The 19,545-nt window shown below is 36.2% G+C and overlaps 2 protein-coding genes across 3 annotated transcripts; both read right to left on the bottom strand.

Moving 5' to 3' along the window:
* Positions 1-4,023: 4,023 nt before the first annotated feature.
* On the bottom strand, positions 4,024-10,487 carry cacfd1 (calcium channel flower domain containing 1). 2 transcript variants are annotated; one of them, XM_079256531.1, is made up of 6 exons: positions 10,220-10,487; positions 9,899-10,060; positions 8,025-8,097; positions 7,141-7,266; positions 6,882-6,989; positions 4,024-6,538 (listed from the first exon to the last, which is right to left on the bottom strand). In XM_079256531.1, exons 2-6 carry the CDS (start codon positions 10,005-10,007, stop codon positions 6,448-6,450), a joined length of 507 nt encoding a protein of 168 aa, XP_079112657.1. In that variant the 5' UTR covers positions 10,008-10,060; positions 10,220-10,487; the 3' UTR covers positions 4,024-6,447. The 2 variants fall into 2 exon arrangements, with proteins under 2 accessions (XP_079112657.1, XP_079112656.1); XM_079256530.1 differs by having other exon boundaries at positions 10,253-10,487.
* Positions 10,488-12,546: 2,059 nt separating this feature from the next.
* ptcd2 (pentatricopeptide repeat domain 2) lies at positions 12,547-15,969 on the bottom strand (the record flags this gene model as incomplete). The annotated part of the gene is made up of 10 exons (XM_079256661.1): positions 12,547-13,168; positions 13,456-13,569; positions 13,661-13,735; positions 13,835-13,948; positions 14,056-14,147; positions 14,225-14,303; positions 14,417-14,534; positions 14,744-14,873; positions 14,975-15,067; positions 15,834-15,969. 10 exons carry the CDS (start codon positions 15,967-15,969, stop codon positions 12,947-12,949), a joined length of 1,173 nt encoding a protein of 390 aa, XP_079112787.1. The 3' UTR covers positions 12,547-12,946.
* Positions 15,970-19,545: the final 3,576 nt, after the last annotated feature.

Raw genomic sequence — 19,545 nt, 5'->3', positions numbered from 1 at the left:
GGCTGAGGAATGCTAAATGATACAAGCAGGGCCGGATTAAAAGTGCACAGAATATTCCAGGGGCCCCCTTCCCCACCGCAACATTGTAAAAATTGTGAATGATACACTGTGAAACGACATTTCTAACATTTCTCAGCCAATAGCAATGCACCAGACACTGTGGTGTAAGTATTTGGCTTTTATGTACATTTTGCTTCATGTCTAAACTGCTGGTATGTGCCCTACGTGGGCCCCAAGCGGACATGGCCCCTGGGCCTCTGTCCGTAATGCCCATTGGATAATCCGGCCTTGGATACAAGAACTGGACTAAAAACTGGTGGTAGCAGGTCTTATGAATCCGTCCTAGAGCCTGGACTCATTACTGAAGCAGAGTGGACATCTAGACAGAAAGCAGAACAAAAGGAAGCCTACATTCAAAGAAGAGCTTTGAAACTTTCTTCAAGAAGTGCTAAAGAGTTACATTTGTCCAAGAGGGTTCAGTGTATAAAATGAAAAAAGATGACCTTACCAAAACCTGTCTTTCAAACTTATCTGCACTGTACAAAGTATGCTTTGTCAGCATGTTGCAATATTTACTTACCTGCATGCTGTTTTTGGCACTATATAAAGAAATGAGAGGTGGCTCAAGATGTTTACTCAAGACATTATTTGACTACAGCACAAAACATTGCAATTTGCATTATTCAACCCATGCAGCTACTTTCTTACTCTTTCAGAGAAGGTTTGCAAAGATTAGACCATTACAGTGGCTAAGTGACAGAATTTATTCTGCTCTTCAGAGCATCAGTATGATAATACTGTTTTTTATTTTAAGCAGCCATTTGTTGTAAATACGTGGGTGTTTTCACTTAGAAGATGAAATGAATGCAGGACTTATAGTATTAAGGTAAGGAATTACTGCTTTGAGTTGACAATTTATTGTCCTGTTGCCTATCTCTTCACAAAAAAAGAAAATGTAGCAGCATGAAATGACACATTTTTTTCAGATATTTTTTCCCTGGTGTCTGCTTACCTCACGCTACTTTAGGCCCTGAGAGTCTGGCTGGATTTCTGATCAAATAAAAAAGACTCAAACAAACCTTAAAATGGTTGTTTTCATCTTCCTTGGAGTTTTCCCACAAGAACCCAAGAAGGGTAGATAATAGCAGATACTTAAAATACATTATTACACGTTTAACAGGTTGTTCTGAGGACTTCATCATGTCATCTTATTCTAAGTGATAAAAGAGGTTGTTGCTGAGGTTCTGAAGTGAAAATGATGGAGAATTGATTCCCATGATACTGCTGCTATAAAGCCTGCCATGATGGATTTGTGCGAACCAATATCAGCCTGAAAGTATGTGGAGCATCAATTGTTAAGTTTTTATAGCATTAATGATTGAATTCATCCTACCTTTGTGCTCACAATACAACTAATTTATTACATAATTAAATACTAAGCATGTGACTAACCTTGTGTTACAGCGCCCTCTGTTGGTTACACAAGTTACTGAAGTTAAAAAGCACCTTATATATGACATGAACCCAGTTCCTGCTTCCACGTGTTGCATGATAACATGTAAAGCAAATCTTTTTGTTTTAAATGAATCATCTTGCATTTAACTCACAAATTTATTAACTAATCCTTGAAAATTTAAGTGAATGTCAAAAAAGGACAGCACAGTGCCATATCTTACCTGCTAAGGTGTTAAAAGTGGTATAAGAGGGAGGGCTGATGCAGAGAAAAGGAAGTTTTCAATAAAAAGAGACAGGTATTTGTGATGACCTTAATTAAACGGATATTAACCAGCAGTGAGAACAGCTTTAAAAGATCAAATTAATCTGAAAGCTGCTGGCTGTAACATGCTTCAAGTCTTTTACTGTAAAACAATGATACAACTCACCAACTTAGTTTACAAACTTAAAACAGGAAAAAAGGCTTTATACAGCTGTTGCAGATGCTACTTCCTATTACTTAAAAATCCTGAGTTGACATATGACACCTTTTTTTTCTTTAAGATGTGCAAAAAAAGAAAAAACGAAAGCATTATTAGCTGTAACATGAAACGTTCATTCCTCTGAGTAAACACCAGGAAACAAAAAATTACTTATTTAACTTTCTAGGAACATTTATAGTTCACATCCAGTATTAAATAGATTTTTAATTCTATTGTGTAAACTCAACCCAATTAACCGCAGGAGACAAAGTACAGGACTGCTTCTTTGTTATCTAATAACAATGCCTATCAAGAGATTTCTGACTGTTTTAATGTCATGTCAAATTTATCTGTACTGCAGTGAAATCACATGGGCCCCTATCTCTCTATTTAATTTCTCACAAAATTTCACACAGTTCCCAGAAATGACCCCCTCTTGTGAAAAGTTAATGTTCTGATGTCCTCACATGAAACATCTGGAGACAAGATCTGAACACCAGTCTTCTGTGAAGTGTGCAGATAGAAATATTTCAAACTGGTCTGTAGGGTGCACATGTATGTCAGTAAGTCTGCAAAATGAACTTTGGCATGGTATTATTTTCATAAATGAATAATTACGGAATAGTCTTTGGTAGAATCACAACAAAGCACATAAGATTTTTAAAAAAAGAAAAAAACAGAAACATGCTTGACAAGTGTATACTGTCATGCTGTTGCTTTTTACTTTAAAACCTGCCCCATGTTATCAGGAATTCTGATAACATGAACTGGTGTATGATCTGATCATTATTTTTTCCCTATTGACCAACTTGATTAACATTTTGGCCCCTTAAAGATAACAAAACAATAAACAAAAAACAAAACAAAACAAACAAACAAAAAAAAAAATCCACATTTAAAACTTATATTTTTTCAATACAAACCACAAACAAGCCCAACAAATGGTTTAGGAACTTGAATAAGTAAATATAGGTTTCAAATATGAATACAGAGTGGTAACATTGAAAATACTGAAGTAGAAATAATGAAGAAATTTTAGAATGGATTTTTTTTAGAAAAATATTTGTTTCTTTTTCAAAATGTCTAAAATGGTTTTAGGAAGCCATACAAGACTAATTTATTACCAGTGGCAGATATTCTCATGTCTTAAAGCTTGACTGGAGGAGCTTTTAAGGTCTCAAAGGTAACATGTTACAACATGAATGAAATCAATACAGTCCATATTCTTTCCTTTTATAGCATCACTTAGTAGAAAAAGCTAAATATTTTATGAATTGAACTGATGTGGGCTGCTTTATGTTTCAAGATTTAATGTACTTCTCCTCTGACTTATATATATATATATATATATATAAAAAAAAAAAAAACTGAAGCTACCAGACAAGCTTTGTCTCTTTACAGCTTGGTACACTGTGCATTACTGCTTTTTTTTAAATTATTATATATATATATATATATATATATATATATATATATATATATATATATATATATATATATATATATACATATATATATATATATATATATATATATATATAATGTCATGCTACAGTGTAACTTACACTACAAACCTTGTAGTTATGGTCTAAAAGCTGCTGTTGTCTAATGCTTTTAAGTTCTAGTTTCAAGATATTTGATTATTGCCGCAGTTTTACATGAAGAAAATGCTAACATAATACCCTGTGGTTTCTGCTTTGTAAAAGCATAGGGCTGGCTTGAGGTTTGAATTTGTGCCCTTTATATATTTTCATTAACTTTACTGAGAGCTGGTTACAGTCCAACAAGGTCAAAGAGCCAGACAAATTATTCTGCCTATTTATAATACATTTAAATGATATTCAACAAGAAATAAATTACAAATAACATTTTTTTCATTTTAGCAGACATACAAATGTCCTTTATATCAGTGCATAGCATTGTTTAGTATAGTGAAAGTACAAGCTAATCAACACCTAAAGGAAAAATTATGGGTATTTTAGGACTTTGGAGATTTTTTTTCCTACAAAAGTGAACTCATTCACAAGTTCAAAACCATATACATGACAAAAAATAACTGCAGGAAGCGCAGCTAAACCGAAAGAAACTGACACCACAGTGATATTAGCAACTTTGTTTAATTTACTACTTCAAAACATGATCAGGATTCACATCATAACACACAATGCACACATATCCTTTACAGTAAAGCATACATTCATACCTGCAGATGGAAAATAAATTAGTTCATGAAATTGCTTGGTTGGGACTGCATTAGAATAAAAGTGGGCATTTGGATGGATGGCCGTGGACATCAAGGTAGAGTTAGAAGTGTAGTGTAAGACTGTAGCATATAGCAGGTGTGGATATATTGTCTCTTGTCGATGCTGGTTGTGCATGATAAAAATTCATCACAAAAGCTTTTTAATGTGCTCAAATGATTTTCATGCTTGTGCTAGTTTTGTGTGATTCCTGAGAGCTGGTGATGTGTGGAAAAAACGTTGGGTCACAAACCAGCTGGTAGCAGACGTAAGATAGAAACAGCTGTAAGAGATGTGTGAGCAGTTGTTTCAAAGCATCCATTTTTCTGAATACGTAAAGGTAAGGCAAGAAAACGCCTAATTTACAAACCGCTGACCACTAAACACCTCATATGAGTGATAAAGGTAAAGCATGGCTCTGGCGATGAATGCTACCAAATATTTGGTACAAGATGCGACCAAAGTAGCAAAAAAAAAAAAAAATTGCAGGTATAAAAGCTAAAATAAAAGCTAAAATATAAATTAAAATATCCGGTCCTCATCTTTGGGTACACCAGATTACATTCCCTCATGTTAAACATATCCCTTCAGCTTGTGTTAACAAATGCCCCGGAGCTGTAGGTCAGGGTTGTGTGTGCAAAGAGTTTACTGTAAAACCAAAACCACTCTTCCCATTACTCAGTTTGGCTTTTTCGTGTTCATATATCTCAGAGGAGAATCTTTAAAGTCTAAACTTTTAGTCAATTTTTTGATCAAAGCACAAATAATTAAACAACTAAAGAAAAAAAAATCCTCAACTTAATACAAGAAATGAACACAAAACAGGCAATTTAAAAGTAAAACATGAGGTAACACAAAGTATGAAACATTTTAAGGAGACACTTAAGGTTATTTACACATCTGTGGTGTAGTGGAATAAATTAAAGTTCAGGTAAGCTTTCTTACATAAAATTCACAAAACGATTAAAAGCGATGAATAAAACAAAAACTTAAACACACACAGCCCAATTATTCATTACAGACTGGTGAAATCTGAACATTTACAGTCTGAATGTCTGCGTTTTAAACGCCAACACATCGATCGCTCATTGAGTTCTGTTTTTTTATACCTTCTCTGCTACAGGATGGTGAAGATTTGGCTCAAGCTATAAGGCAGGTCTCACTCTTTCTTTGAACAAACAGCTGAAAAGCTCAATAATCAGGCTGTTTGTCATATCCTAACACATACATTCATGCATGTTTGCATTCCAGTTCCCCACAACTTTATTTAACATGGGCGACACTGGTGCATCCTGCATTAGTTTTAAGAAATACAAAAAAGCCAAAGCATTATTTGTTCTGTACCATAAAGACTGAGCAGGCAGACCATTATGCAGCAATGTGTGGCCTGACTATGCATAACTTCAACATTTAAGCCCTCCAATCACATATTAGCGACTGTAACTTTCCACTCTTATACTGGCTGAAATAAACTCCTTTAAATAAAAGACCTTTAAGGACCTTTTTCTTCCAAAAGAAAAAGTTCAAGGTGGTTTTTTTTTCCCAACTGTACAACTCTGTATGGGCAACCCTATCATGGCTAACTATGTCTTGTGTTGCAACTATTTACCCTGGAATACTGTTACAGGTAGGTAGTAATGAGCAATAATGTTTGCCTGCTTCTCCTCCTGCTGACAGTGTATACTGGGGATTTTCACCCTTGCCGTACCACAGCTTCATTCCACCCACTACTCTTGAGTTGCCATTAAATAAAATTACGTGGGGAATGCTGACAAAAGGAGGATAAAACATGAAATGCGTGGTAGCATATCTGTGTATCATCTGGCTCATCTTCATGCACTGACCTTCCTCTGTCACACAACCCTAAGTAAATAACCTGAGGTCAATTATGTATATTTTACAATCACTATCAGCTCTACTCAAATTTCCTGATAGGCTTTTGGGGCAACAAAGATATTAAAGTTTCAGCAAAAAAGGGTTTAAAACTGACACCAGTAACAAACCAAACAAAAAAAATAACAAAAGAAAAGAGTTACAACATCAAAACCTAAATTGAAGGTTCCAAGTTGTAGTGAAAAATCCTGCTTACACAACATGTAACAAATAATAAATCCAACATCAGGCTGCTTGGATACAATTGCACCAGATTAAGCACACAAATAAATATTACAACTGTTCTGTAGTGTCGGAGAAGAGGGAGATGTAGGATGGAGGGAGAACGCGGAGAAATAAAATCCAAGTGTAAGAAATGAGGAAAACAAGAGGAAGAGGAGGGCGACAAGGCAGCTGCTTCACTCTGGAGCTCCATTTTCTATTCCTGCCATTCTCTCTTCGTCTCCCTGTTTCTGATGCTGCAGTCTGGCGTAAGTCACGGCATCTCCCCTGAGAGGAAAAAAGGGGACAATAGGATGCAAAGGAAGGGTGGTAGTAAAAAGGAAGGTTATGCCAAGGGAGAGGTGGATACAAAGCAGGTATGTCAGGAGAAGAGGAAGCACCAGCAGCAAGGTTATCACACATCTCTCCTCATTAAACGATAATATGCATGGACAGGAAGGCTCATTAGAGTTGTTAGGCATGAAATAAAAACTTGTGTTAATTGTTTTTTAATGTGGCAGACTGCATTTAATGAGAGAGTCTGTTTAATGTGATTGAAATATTAAGAAACATGAGTAACTACATTGCTGGTACTGTATAACATGCTATTAGTGCATACAGGACAGCTTACTTTTTGCCCAAGGATGCGAGGCCATACAGAACTCCTGTGGCAAAGGCGATGGCATTCCCAAACAACGTGGTAATGGAAAAGCTCAAAAACACAGGGAACAGTGCCATCCTGAAAGTATGCAGCCGAGACAACAAAGAGAAAAAAAAAAATGTTTAGTACACTCACGCTTTTATACAATATAAACCACAGTTTAATTTTCCTTTAACTGAAGCACAGCCTTCCCCAACATGAAGCATGTACAATGCATAGCTGTTCTCACCCACAGTAGAAGAAGGCTTTCTGCCAGGGTTTGAGTTTGTCGGCGCGGGCTGCGACTGCATTAGCAAACTCTATGAACTGGCAACAGAATGGCACCTCACAAAGGAACAGCACGAAGGCATTCAACCTTGAGGTGGGAGGAGGGGACATACACACACCCAGCAGAGCAGTGAATGATTCTAAACAAATCCAGCTCAAACACAAGAATCTAAATTAACTAAGTAAAAAAGAACCACTATGTTGTCACAGAAACGCTGAGCAGGTCGCTGACATAAGAGCTACGACTAACTCTTGTTTGAATAATGAATGCACCTGCCTGGTAGAAATAGGGGTGCATGTGTCGGCATGTGAACTTTGAAGCTCATCCACCAACATAGGGAGAAAATATTATTGCTTTACCATGAGATACCATGAATTATTTCACACCAGAGTAAGAAAAGAGGCCAATAAATGATGTAAAGTTGAAGTTGATAAAACTTTATCTCACTGGCAGATAGAGCAGGCTGATTTGCAGCATTAAGCTTCATTTGTGGCTCCTGTCAGCCTGAACTGAAACCTGTACGACTGCTATTTTAAAATCCAAACAAATCAAAACTTTTTCCACTCCTTAAACATTTAAGCAGTAGGTGTGGATATTAATGAAAATGCAGTTCACACCTACAGGGAGACTAAACAGGACACATTTGTCAAACTGTAGCACCAAAACCTACAGCTGTATTTGCTCTCATTTTGCTACAGCAACAGGATATGTGGGATTGTTACCATGAATGCTTGTTGTTTTTTTTTTACTGGTCCTCTCATTGAAAAATAATTAAAACCCTTGGACTTGTGAAATCTGAATGAGTAAATGTTTATGCTACATCAAGAACAATAAAGAGGACTTACACCATCCAAACTCCAGCAGCGATGTTTAAAGGGTTCACAGTGACACAGTTCCATACTCCTGAGACAGCGCAAGCTGTACAACAAAAACAAATCAAGAAGTCTGTTATTACACTAAAGCAGATGTTAGATAGTGCATTATAGACAAAACATGAGCCCTTACCTAAAGTTATAAGTGTTTAATATTCAATAAACATTAAAATGAAACGTCTCTATGGAAGTTCCATCTCACTCACTTCAATGTCATACCAAGCTGCTATAAATACGTTGCCTGGTGAGCGATTAATTTACTCTATAAGCACTAAAAACATTAACAATGTGAGACGCAACCAAATACAATGTATGGAATGGCATAAACATATTAAATAAAATCCACTTACAATACAGCTGTTGTCCTCCTATGAGTTCTTTCAAAGTATTAAACTGTAGATCTGTTTGTATCAACATATGCATGATGTGTTGCTCAATGCAGGAGGCCACTGGGATCTGTCACCGAGCTAGTGGCTCATATAGTTTTATCATATATAATTAAAATGTTCATTCCATGCACCAGCAACAACTTGAAGCTGAGCAATGGTGAAATATACGTTATGCACTAAGGATATACTAATGTGCTGCTGCCTTTGTAATCATCCCATTTATATATTTTTATTGAATTTTTAAGTGCAACTGAAATGATAAATTTCTTTTCTTTGAAATTGTTGATGAAAAAGGGCCTGCAAAACTTGGTGTTATCAGCTAAATGACTGTCATGATCTACTGCTTTAATTGCAAAACTAATCAATTTAATACATGATAATTAATATGTGCTTAATTAAATTGAGACAATCATGATGGTTGTTGTAACTGATATAATCTCAGGGTTCATTGTAAAAATACCCAGCAGACTAAGCAACTTCAGAAAAAAGAAGTTGCAGGTCTGATCAATAATAACATAATACATCTGTAATTAATTTTCATAATATATAGCATAATGTTAACTTCGGTAATGCTTAATTGCACAATGCACAGCTTTTACAATCCGTGGCATATTTCAACATTTTCATATCATCTTTCTTAATCTAAGGTTCTGTGTATTTCATCACTGGTGCCAATCTTGAGCTTTTGTATGTAGGAGTTAACACCATACCTTAACTGAGCATCCATAGTGAGAAGAAAGGCACTATCTGAACTGATGGACCAGACAAGTCACTAATATCGCAAACTCTGGAAAAACCACATGGTGTATCCTGTCCCTTTACATCATTCAGCCTTCTCAATAATACAAGAGCTATTGAATATGCAGTAGTTAATGTGAAACAGGAACTCTGACTCTGGTGTCACTGAAAAGGACAGGGATAAAGGAAGGGGATGGAGGGCTGCAATGCTGCCACAGAACTGCAAAGCCAGCAATTAGAAATCACTCCTTTCTCATACTGAACTCCTCAGTGGAATATTACACACAAACATGTGGATGTTGGTGTTCATATATGCAAACTAGGGAACAACAACTGGTTTAGAAATAAGCAAGTCATGATAACAGGCGGTGCCCACCAGAGGCTGCTGCAGTGAGGGGACAATGAGCTGTGACAAGGCTTTTGTTTAGTAGCTGGGCAAGTGAAATGCAGATTGTACATAATCACACACACACAGTCCTTTGTACAAACAAACAAAAAACAAGTACATTTATTTTTTTTGCCCTGTATGTGATTTGACTTTTATATAAATTACAAAGAAGGGAGTACAAACAATGGTGCATAATAAATCCAGTTGTCAGTGAGAAAAGGCAAACAAACAAAATACTATAAACTGCCACACTGCAGAGGTTAAACAAGAGACATTTAACAAGCTGCTGTTGAGTATGAATCTGTAATTTATTAACTTTTAAAACTACTCACATATTCCTCCCAGAACACCTGCTATTTTGCAGAGCCATCTGTACCACCAGGTCATGCCATCGTCCTCTGGAGCGGTTTTGGTGGGCGCTGCAGCCTCTTCGGTGCTCATGGTGTTTTTCTAGACGAGTCTGCTGAAGCCTCCCAGTTTTCAAAGATAACAGCCTAAGACCACCAATAATATCCAGGCTAAGTTCACTAGCGATGACAAACTAACTGCTAACTGCGCCACCGCAGTTGATTTCAGTCTATAAAATGTAATTTTTACTATGAGAATTTTTAAATATATATATACATGTCTTCCCTTAGGGTAGTTGTGATTACCAGCTGTTAACAGCAGCTTTCGACGCGGCTTACCCCGTCAGTCAGAAACAGCTAACTGGCTAGCAGATGCTACCAGCAGCCGCTCGGCGTTGATATCAGTCACCGACGCATCTATCCACAACTTTTAACTAGTTCTTTTTCTTTCTTTTTTTTTTTTTTTTTTTAGAACTGAGCAACAACTCTACCCAGTATGACTTTTTTTAAACACGAAATTTTAGGGTTAAAGAAGCACCCCCGTCGCTCTTTTCCGAAGGAGCTCTGCTGCCAGTGTAGCGGTGCATTGTGGGAGGGATTTAATGTGCATCAGGTTTTGTTGACATGTAGGGAGTGATCCGATCTGAATGCTTAGTTGTAATGTCAGATTCACTGTACATGTGTCCTTAGTGCTGTAGTTACTACAGTGGTACATACTGCGTTGATATACTTTAAAATATTGATATTTTGTGAAAGCAGTAACTTTTAATCCGTTTTTTTTTTTTTTTTTTTTTTTTTTTGCCAGAATTATAATAGTGACACTAAATGGCAAAACAGTGGATAGCTGGACTTTCTGGATTCATCCAGAAATAATCAGGGAAGCTATCTAATATTCAGGTGCCAGGTGTTATATCAGTTTAGAATACCCATCAGAATAGCGTTCATTTGTTTTGTGCGCATGCGTACAATCGAATGTGGCCTAATTAAAGCTGGGGTAGGTAATGTTGGGGAGCTAGTAAGATGTGAAACATTGACTGTATTTAAAGAGAGTTAGAAAAAAATACACTCCCCCCACAGTTGTTATGAAGGTAAACCTGACCTATTATACCAAAAACAGATTTTTGTACTAGGCTGTGAACTTGTTTATTTCTGCTGTGAAGTTGGCCTTTTTAACATGAGAGTCTGTGGGGATTCGCTCTGTTTTGAAGCCAGCCCCTGGCGGATGAAGGGGGAACTCCAGTTTTATGCACTCCGCACAGGCTTCACTGTTATCCGCTGGAGCATAGACATTAATAAAGCTCCTCCATCTTTCATATACGGTCTATGGGATGATATCTATGAACTATGGATTTAAGGTTTTTTTCTTACCTCAGCCAAGGAGGTTATGTTTTTACCGGCATTTATCTGTCTGTTTTCGTTCAAGATAACTCAAAAAGTTATGGACCGATTTTATTGAAATTTTCAGGAGTTGTTGGAAATGTGAAAAAGAAGACATGATTTAATTTTGGCGGTGATCCGGATCACCAATTGGATCTTGAACTTTTTTAAGGCCCATTGGCGGAGGTTTCCGCTCTCCGGTTGCTTTTCTAATTCGCAGCTTTTTCGACCAGATTTTCTCTTTCTCAACATTTTATCGAGAGGAGGCAAATAAGCAGAGGCATGTCGGGGAAATCCTTCCAGCATTTTCTTAGCCATGTTTGCCTTTCGAGTTTCTTCTTCACTACTTTGTATTTAAAAATTAACACGCTATTTACATGCAGGGTGTGGCTATCAGGTGTGCGCTGCGGGAGGGGCACGAGGGGAGCAGGTGTTACAGCAAAAATCTGTGACCTATCAGAATTTGTGACAGCAGGGGGCGAATTCAATTCGGTCCGAATATTTGGATTGGTCAGAGTTTTTATAGATCTACAGTAAACTAAGGATTTATCTATATTTCTTATTGTTCATAATTACAAAATGTCTATACTACTAACAGGACGAGGAACTATTTACCTAGAATAAAAAAAAATGTCTCTCAGCAAGATTATCTACCCCAGCTTTAAATGCATGAAACATTTGATAGTCTACTAACATTAAAACATTCTGTAATGTCTTTTTGGAGTTAGAGTTTGGGAGCCAGTTGGGGGTATGCTTAATTGGTATGTTTCTTTGGAGAAAAAAAAAAAAAGCTAAAACTGACATAATCATGTAACTGTGATGTTGTGGTATGCTATTCCGACTTTAAGAACCGAATTATCGTTTTTCTGTGTATGAAAAGACAAAATACAGTACAATACAAAATACTGTTATGAAACAGGAAACAAATGTGGTTAGAAAAAATGGTGCAGTTTTGGTTCACGTTTTTTTAGACATGAGATTGAAAGTATAGCAGGATTGAGACAGCCTCTTAGCAGACACTGTATGAAGTGAGTTTTCAAAGTGTTTCAGGGTGTTTATAAAATCTGAGCTGTGTGGGTCAAAATCTGCTTGTACAGTTTCAAAGCCATTAAATAAACCAAGGGCAAGGGAAATTCCAATATGAGAATGTGGATTTTATTATCAAATATGATTCACTTTTACACATTCTTTCACACATATACCAAAACATATAAAACCCAATCCTTCCAAATCCCTGGAAGTGAGATCCTTGAGAGCAGATCCATCAAATGCACAATTTCATGAGTATATGATGGACATGAAGGCAAAGTTTAGTCTAGATTCTGTTTCGAGAGAGGTGTTGCATGGGAACCACCAAATGCACAATTTAACAAAAGAAAAATATGACTGAGGATAGTAAGCAAGTTTAAAAGATGTTTGCATCCGATGAATTGTTCGACAGATTATTAAAAATCTTTAAATGTTCACATTGCAGTAGAAAAATACACGTCATTTGAGCAGAGTTTTTCTCTTTACATTGTTGCATCTGTAGGAGCAATACTACTTATTAATTCTCACACATATTAGTAACAGAGTTCATAGTTTTGAGGTACAACATTCTTAAAATTGCATCAGTCAACTTATGTCAAAATCTGTTATAACATAGCCTCATTGGCTTCATTCTGACAAAAGAGCGGACTGTAGAGGCTTCAGAGTCCGTCGGCTGACCCTCCTCTCCTCCTCCATCTGCATTTGCTTCCTTTTTCCCGTTGGTGCACGACACAGCATGTCATCAAGAGTCTGCAGAGTCACCTGACCAGCTGCTTCTAGCTGGGTCACGATTTCTTCCACTTTCATCTGGCATGGTTGCCCCTCACAACGCAAACGGAGCAAATTCACCTTAAAAAAAAGATGCCACTGGGTCAACCTGTTCCTTCCATTTTGACTTCCAATCTTGTTTTAAAATCAATTGTTGGTAATATTAAGAATAAAAAATATCTATAATTTTTTTTCTTATAGCCATAAAATGATTTTTCTATAGTTATGAAAATAGAACAAATACATAGACACTCCAATCTTTGAAGTTACCAATCACATTCATGGTCGTTAAAAATTTCATGAGTACATCCTAAGTCAACTCATTGAAGCTACAATATATTTAATTCAAACATCTGTGTTTCACCTACCACTTCCTGTGAAAACTCAGGCTTTTTCACAAAGTTTGGCCTTTTAGGCAAAACGGCTGCTGAAAGGATGGAAATGGCATCAGCAACGTCTCCTGACATGGCTAAAATTACAACCTAAAACAGTAAAAAAAAAAAAACAAAACAACATTTATAACTGAACAACAGAAGCAAGAAATAATACAGCGAATAAATGTTCCATCTTTACCTTAAAATTTTGGCACAATTTGCTATCAGTACTCATAATTTGTGAATATAAAGACTTAGCCTTTTCCAGGTCATTCTGGAAAATAGGAAGAGAAAAAAAAAGTAGATTTTTTTTTAACATTATTATATATTTCTGCATGCATATTGTGAGTTTAAAATAAAAGAGACAGCTCACCTGTCGAAGTGCTAATGCTACAGCAAAGCAGTATGCATGCCTGGGGATGAAGAACCCTCTGGATTGCTGCTCTTCTATCACAGCAGAGCAGATACTGTAGGACTCTGCAGTGTTCTGCTCAACCCAAATGATAAAAAGCACAGGCCAAAACATATTCATTTCTAATTCAAGCCTTAATACTGCAATATTATATTAAATGTGTCAAATACTCTAAACATTACCAATTTATAGCAGGTAGCAATTGCTAGTGTTACTGTGTCTTTGTTGAATGGCACACTTTGGTTCCTCATGACTATGAGTACTTCCATAGCACCTGTAATAATCAACATTTAGAATATTATACTTGTGAAAATAACTGTGGAGAAAGTGAAAAGTTTAACTGTTACTTACTTTCATATGAGCCTTTTATAAATAACATGTCAATAGTGATGTTATAAGAGGTTGCGTCAATGAAAAATCCTTTCATATTCTGTTGAAAAAAAAAGAGAGAAAACATTTTTGGTGCAAGGTGTCATTGAATTGTTTTATGTTATCAGAATTTAGATTTTATTAACAACAGTCAATGAGTCCTGTTATGTTAACCTTATCTGTTATTGTAGCAGCAGCCATTCCCTCCAGACCAAGCTCGTAACACAGTCTCATGAAGAGGGGGCCGAACTTAAAGTCTCCATATAACAAGTTGCTGTTCTCTTTGTGATACCTTTAAATTGTAAATAAAGATGTAAATTATTTACTTATGTAAATTATCTATTATTTCATGTATTTGGCAAATGGGGATTGTGGTGTCAAATTCATATTTGATAATATCTGAAAATAAAAAAGGAAGATAATGGTAAGAAGAACAGAAATCTTTTTTAGTTTGTCTTTGTGACTGACAAGTGACAGCTACCAGTTAACCAGGTGACATACCTGTAGACGGCTTCTTTTGCTATTAACATGTCGTCTGCAGACTGGCAGATGTGAAGGAGAAGCTTCAGCTCCTCTCGCAGAATCAACTCGTTTCTTTGCATCTTCTGTTTTAACAACTGGATATAATTTCCTGTAAATTAAGAAAAAAAAAAGTTTTTGCTTTGTTTTTTTCTTGTTGAGATTTTTTTTCTCCAAATATAGCATGGTTGTAAATGACAGACACTGATTAACCTTCTGATCCAGTAACAAGGTGAGATGCTGCCAGTTTTCTTTGTTGGAATTCTTGCAATTTGATGACATCTTCTGACAATAAATGTCTCTTAGCTGAAGAGTAAAGACATAAAATCATTAAAATTAGACCCCATACTCAAAATATTCTATTAATATTCTAATATTAACAAAAGGACAAAGATAAATGGACAAGTTATGTCATGTTGGTTCAGTTCAATTTGATTTCTCTATCAAATTAGAGAGTGCGTTCAAACATCTGACCGGCTGTGTAAAAAGAAAAAAGAAACAAACAAACAAACAAGCTCACTCACTCATTATGATCAGATCTTCATATGTGGCCTGCCCCAAAGTGGGATTAGGCCAATCAAATAAAAATGGATTATTTATCGCACAAATTCACTGAAATCAACTCTTCCCTAAACTAATGAATGGACCAGGACAGGCAGGGAAAGGATCAGGGAGGCAGCAGGAAGCAACCTATCTTTAAAGCAGTGAAAGCCTGTGTTTAGGTTACTGTATGGTAGAATTAATCAATAGAAAAAGTCAAAATGGGTCATTTTTCTTGCACTTACTTCACAAGTTTTTCTTTTGATTGTAATCTTGCACACTTCCAAATGTTTAAGAACATTTTAAACAAAGGACCATTACGCGCAGAACTTCAAGGTTAAATTACCAATACCTATTTGCATAAGTAAATTATTCTGCAAGTACAAATCGATCTGCAATCAGCTTCTACTTTTCCTCACATGAGGATTGATGTGGTTGCTTTACAAGCTTTCCTCTGTCTGCCAAGCTGACAGTTTTTGCAGTTAATTTGGCATCACAAAGTTATCTTGTTGTAGGATTTTGTTTGTCTTACCTCCAACGCAGCCTTCAATCCAACCTGACTGTAAAACACCACATAATAAACCTTTAGAGGGCTCAAATGGCAACGACCGACAACATTTACCAGCCAGCTTGACCAGCAGCGCCATGTTGTCCACTGACTGTACCATGGAGATGAAAACATAGGGAGTGTTTGTGTCCATTGTATATTAGTAAAACATTTTAACTAGCAAAACACAGAGATGTATTACAGAATTTACTTAATAAAAGTTATTAAATTAACATATTTTAGGGTAACATATAACAATTTGTGTTTTCTTTGTATTTATTCACAGTTTGTAGTTGGTATCGTCCAACATGACGCTGCACATGAAATTCGCCGCAGAAGCAATTTATTGTGATTTAATTTTTTATATTTAATCATTTTTTGTATTCATATTTATATTTCAAGCTCCATAAATTACATATGTCTATATAACATTTTCATTTTTCTCCCCTTTTCCCGAACTTTCATTTCAGACATTTCACTATATAACCTGCAGACAGTGCTGTTGTACCGCGCAACATGTCTGGTAAATTCACGTCTGACGGACTTTGTCAACATCCAGTCCTGCAACGGCAGCAGTACAGCAGGTTTTCAGTGTATTCCTGCCTCAACACACCTGAATCAAATCAAATGCGCCACACAACCTTTCAAGTTCAGAGCCAGGTGTGTTAGAGCTTGGATGCATAGAAAAGTAATGGCCTGCTGCTCGTGTAGGACCAAACAGAGGAGTCTTCTGCACTATATGATCATTTAATACAGTGGCAGCATCAACAACAACAAAGACAATAATAAAAATAAATAAATAATAATAATAATAAAAAATAACAGATTACTGACAAAGACTGTCAAATTGAAAGTTGGGTGGTTAAATGGCAAGATTTTGACCTTAAACTACAAAATAAAATAAAATAATAAATTTTCCCCGGTAAAATATTATTTCCTGTTTCAAACAACTATAAAGTCAGATCTTTTGCATCACTAGAGTGAGATTTAAATTTGGAAAACGATATATTTCTTATCCCAATGTGGTTGTGTGGAACATATGGCTCCAACAATTTGGTCTTGAACAAAACATCATGTCACGCAGCAAATTCTTTGTGTCTTTAGGTAATTTTTGCAATTCTCTATAGCCTCCTTTAAAACAATAAAATAAATCAGAATATCTCAAGAGACATTTTAGTAAACAGAAAAAATATATTCTGAATTTTATGTAATGTTTATGATATAACTTCAAAATGTAGCTGTAGTTTTAGTAATTGTAAACATATTTTTTTAGGCTGCATCACTGCCTGAACATGTCACAAAAATACATATTACATTTAAATTTAACTGCAGAATAATTTTTTTAAAGGTCTCAATAACTGATAACATAACAAATTGCAAAAAATGCACGCCAGTTATTGTCATAATGAATAAGTGAAAGATGTAGATTACTATCATTCTGATGAACATCCAGCAATCGTTCTGATATAGACAGCTGTACTAAACACCACTTCCTGCCACTTCATGTTAGTGTACCCGTTGACCTCCACAGGATTACATAACAAAAGCTCTGCACACTTGAAAAAATTCTGATGATTCTCTGTAAAGGAAACATTTGTGCCATATTTTCTTTAAATCAGACTGATTAAACCGTCCTGCTTACATTTGTTGTTTTCATTGCATGCCTGGAAGCTTTTCAACCAGTGTGTTCTAGTTGTTAAAGTGTTTCTCACATTTGATAAAGATTCATGCAAAGAGAAAACAGGGCTGGGACAGGGAGGTTCCCCACTGTTGCCTTAGCAACACAACCTCAGCTCATCCTGGTGAGATTGCCTGTTTAGCCAATCAGACAGTGCCTTGGATAATTTATGGTATCCTACAAGGTGTGTGAATCTTTGCAGAACTCTCAATCCTTTTCTGGCTACACACTGGGTAGAGCAAATTTGTAGCTACATGCTGAGTTTGGTGTGGTGACAGCTCATGTGAGGTTAGGGTCAATAATTAACAGGAAAACACAATGGTGTTTGTAGGGGTTCTATTTAAACACACTGTCTGATTTCCCCTGACAAGCAGCCAGGGTTTGCTGACAGATTGTAGCTCTTACATTTTCTTTGATTTATCCTTGTGTGCACTTCTCTTTGGTTTTGGAAAGTGCCTCAGGTGTCCCGTCAACACTAATAGATGTCCCCACTGAGACGGTGATAGAGCAGAATAAAAACAGCTGGTACTGATGGCTTGCTGTTCCACTCTTTTAAAGCCACGACCCTTGAAAGACAATTATACAGTAGTTTTCTATGTAAGACCGGTGATGTAAAGACATGCAGGGCTACTCAGCCCCTCCCCAATTCTCTTCTGAATCATAAATGCTTGTGGTTGTGTGTTGGATTTGGAGAAATGGCAGGGATACTCTCATTTGCACATCTTTAATAATTCAATACTACATGAAAACACCTACAAATGCTGCTCGCTTACAGATATTATGTATTTTTGCTAAAAGAGCCCTGACAACCTGACTTACGAGGTCACACTGAGCAATATGAAGAGCTGTGACCCCCCCACTGTAAAACAAAAGGCTTCTGAATTGTGAAGACAACTCTTGACATTTGTACCTGTTGTGCCAGTCCTGTTGTGTTCTGCCTGGGGTGTCTGTCAGGACACTATAACACAGGAGCCAAATCCAATTCTAAATACTGATTTATTAATATTCTCTCTAGAAATTTAGCATATATGCCTTTCTTAAAAGATTCGTCATTATTTACACTTATGTCTTCTATATCTTTTTATGTGCATGATTTCTTTTTTTTTTTTTTTGCAGCTATTATTTCCTTATCTGTTTTAACTAGAATAGAGGCATCTAGCAGTAGCATTTTAGTGCTACTGCTAGACAGCGTACCACAAGGTTGATGCTTAATGTTCAATGCTGTAGCAATCCATTAAGATAAAATTCTGCAAGGGCATTACAACTATACATATCTAGTCAGTATTCAACTCCTTTTCATTCATTCATCTCTATGATATCTATTTTAGTTGTTGCCTAAATTAACCAACAGTAACATTCTGGATGCTTTTTACACTTACTATCACGAGGAAAGGATGGCTTTAAAGCAGTCTCACATACCGTTTTTTTAAGACATGTTACAGCAACCAAGAATATAAAAATGCCTGGGAGGTTTTGCATGATGACATTTAAAATATTTATGTTTTATACAGCACATGCAGGATCCAAGATTAACGGAGGCAGCTCTACCAAAGTACAGTAACTTAAGGGCATTTATGAGTCTTTCTTTTTCTTTTATCATGCACCATTTGACCAAAAGTAATTCCACGCAGGTTTGTGGGAAACACTTTAAAGATGTTAGAGATATTTTGAGATAGTTAAGACACATTTATCTTTTTTTTCATTTTGAATGAGCAGGTAAACCTTTGAAAACAAATTTCTAAACAATGTGTACATACAGTATATTCTCTGAATGGTAACTGCTGCACTGAAACCCCAGGAGACAATTAATTCATCACTATATCACCAATTATTTGTTTACATCTAGGCTGAAGAGTTGATGACAGAAAATATAGATGCTTTAACATTTGAGTTATGATGCCCATTACAACCACAACCATTAAGCATAATCATTGCCATGCTGCAGGATGCCACACCTGAGACAGAATGATTGCTACTTTGCTGTGGCGTGTCATTTATGACAGAACCAGACTCTGTTTT

The sequence above is a fragment of the Telmatherina bonti genome (genome assembly GCF_933228915.1).
Source record: "Telmatherina bonti genome assembly, chromosome: 17".
Classification (NCBI taxonomy): domain Eukaryota; kingdom Metazoa; phylum Chordata; class Actinopteri; order Atheriniformes; family Telmatherinidae; genus Telmatherina; species Telmatherina bonti.
This window is presented reverse-complemented; position numbering and strand designations above follow the sequence as displayed.

Bases quoted from the DNA above. Each gene is read 5' to 3' on its own strand.
- cacfd1 (XM_079256531.1), bottom strand. From the start codon at position 10,007: ATGAGCACCGAAGAGGCTGCAGCGCCCACCAAAACCGCTCCAGAGGAC. The intron at 6,990-7,140 runs GTGAGAACAGCT...GCATACTTTCAG, and splicing joins AAAGCCTTCTTCTACTGTGG to GATGGCACTGTTCCCTGTGT. The intron at 6,539-6,881 runs GTAAGCTGTCCT...TTTTCCTCTCAG, and splicing joins CTCGCATCCTTGGGCAAAAA to GGGAGATGCCGTGACTTACG.